The sequence below is a fragment of the Pundamilia nyererei genome, unplaced genomic scaffold (assembly GCF_000239375.1).
Source record: "Pundamilia nyererei isolate P.nyererei 1_Seehausen unplaced genomic scaffold, PunNye1.0 scaffold00083, whole genome shotgun sequence".
Lineage (NCBI taxonomy): Eukaryota > Metazoa > Chordata > Actinopteri > Cichliformes > Cichlidae > Pundamilia > Pundamilia nyererei.
In genome coordinates, this window is record NW_005187484.1 from 353,303 (window position 1) to 354,922 (window position 1,620).

The 1,620-nt window shown below is 43.8% G+C and overlaps 1 protein-coding gene across 4 annotated transcripts in view; it reads left to right on the plus strand.

The window, feature by feature from the left end:
* Nucleotides 1-1,620, plus strand: part of LOC102202009 (unconventional myosin-Ic) — a 59,605-nt gene that overhangs the window by 25,753 nt on the left and 32,232 nt on the right. Inside the window, exon 1 of one of the 4 annotated variants that reach the window (XM_013912196.1) lies at nt 279-544. The exons of the other annotated variants lie outside the window; for them this stretch is intronic. Coding sequence (XP_013767650.1) covers nt 527-544 — 18 coding nt within the window. The 5' untranslated portion in view covers nt 279-526. Of the gene's footprint in view, nt 1-278; nt 545-1,620 lie in introns of those variants that run through there. 4 annotated transcript variants of the gene reach the window in all.

Below are 1,620 nucleotides of genomic sequence, written 5' to 3' on the forward strand. Positions count from 1 at the left end.
CTTACCCATTTTCTCTCCAGGGGTGGTTCGGGGTGTGTGTGTGTGTGTGTGTACGTGTGTGTGTGTGTGTGTGTGTGTGTGTGCGCGCGCATTGGATGAGGCATGTGTGGGCTCTCTTCTTTTTAATGGAGAAAGACCAAACAACTAATAGTATGTAGTGGATTACAGAGAAAGTGACCGGGACAAAAAAGTACATAGAGTGGGAGCAAATGTGGGGTGTTGTGTGTCACCCAGCACAGAGACTGTTTCTTCTGAAGGGGAGGGGGGAGAAGAAAAGTGTACAAATGAGTGGCGAGTGAGAGAGGACAGAATGAGGTGTGCGTCAAGCGTGTGCGAGCAGCAGTAAGAGGAGAAGCTATGGCAGCTGGCTCTCAGAATGGAGGGGAGAGCTTCTAAAAACAAACTCTCAGCTAAATAGTGGTTGTGACGCGGCGCTGGAGCCCACATTCGTATTGGAGTGGTGAGAAAAAGGATTGCAGAGGGGGGGACACCCTGTCCACAACCAGTCGAGAGCAGTGCAGGAGCAATGAAGTACAGACCTCTGGTAAGGGACACATCCTTCATCCTGAAAAAAGTTCTCTGAAAATGTTTTTTGTTTTTTTTTCTTGCCCAAGAAGTGGCGATGTTTTGACATGTAGATTTGCATTAAAGGCTGTTAGATTTCATTGTGGTCAGATGAAGTTAGTGTGGAAGTTTTTGGGGACTAGCTTTGGCTTGGGTAATAGTGTGAACTAGAAGGACACAGGTGAGAGCGAAATCCCTCAGCAATGAGGTAGGACAGTTCTTTTGCAGACTTCATGCTCTCTCTGTTTCTCCTCGTTGATCTGCATCCTCTCACATCTCAACTCTGTATTTGTCATATCCACGTCAGGTCTATTTGATATTGGTAAAGGTGTGTCCTTAGCATTGTTTGTGTGTTTGCACTGCCCCAGGGCGAGGCTCTCGCATGGTGGTGTTGTGTGGACGGGTGGCATTCTTTTGCTTCATTGAAACTATGAGGTAACATGTTAATGAATGACACTGAAGTACCTTGTCTGTACAATGTGGTGGATCTTCTCTGAGGTATAGAATGAGCTGACACTAAGTTTTTAAGGGAACTGCTGTATTTAGGCATATACCTCTATAAAGATTTGTGCATTTCTCCAGCCTTCTCTGTTATAGCACCGTGTGTACAATTAGATGTCAGGATAGTGCAATGCACTCAGAGATTCCTGACACAATCATTGTTGCCTGCAGTGCATCTGATCTTAGTTCAAGAAATTGTTTATGTAGGACTGGTCTCACTTGCTTCAGAAAGATTCTGAATTGCAAATCTAATGGCTTAAAACCTGAGCTGTTTCTCAATGGAGGATCGCTGTAATATAGTAAGTTAGAATTACCTCATTGTCATACACTGACTGACCGATGGGTTGTAAATCATGACAAAAGGAACTTTAACCTCCTAGGACCTGGCGTCCACATATGTGGACATTTTGGGTTATTTAGACCAAAATACTCAATTTTGCTCTACAAGGGCCTGATATCCACTTACGAGGACATTATACTGCAACCGTTCTATCGAAATTTTAAACAAATATGCTCATATGTGGCTCTCATTTTTCTTAGAAACAAAAATTAGGT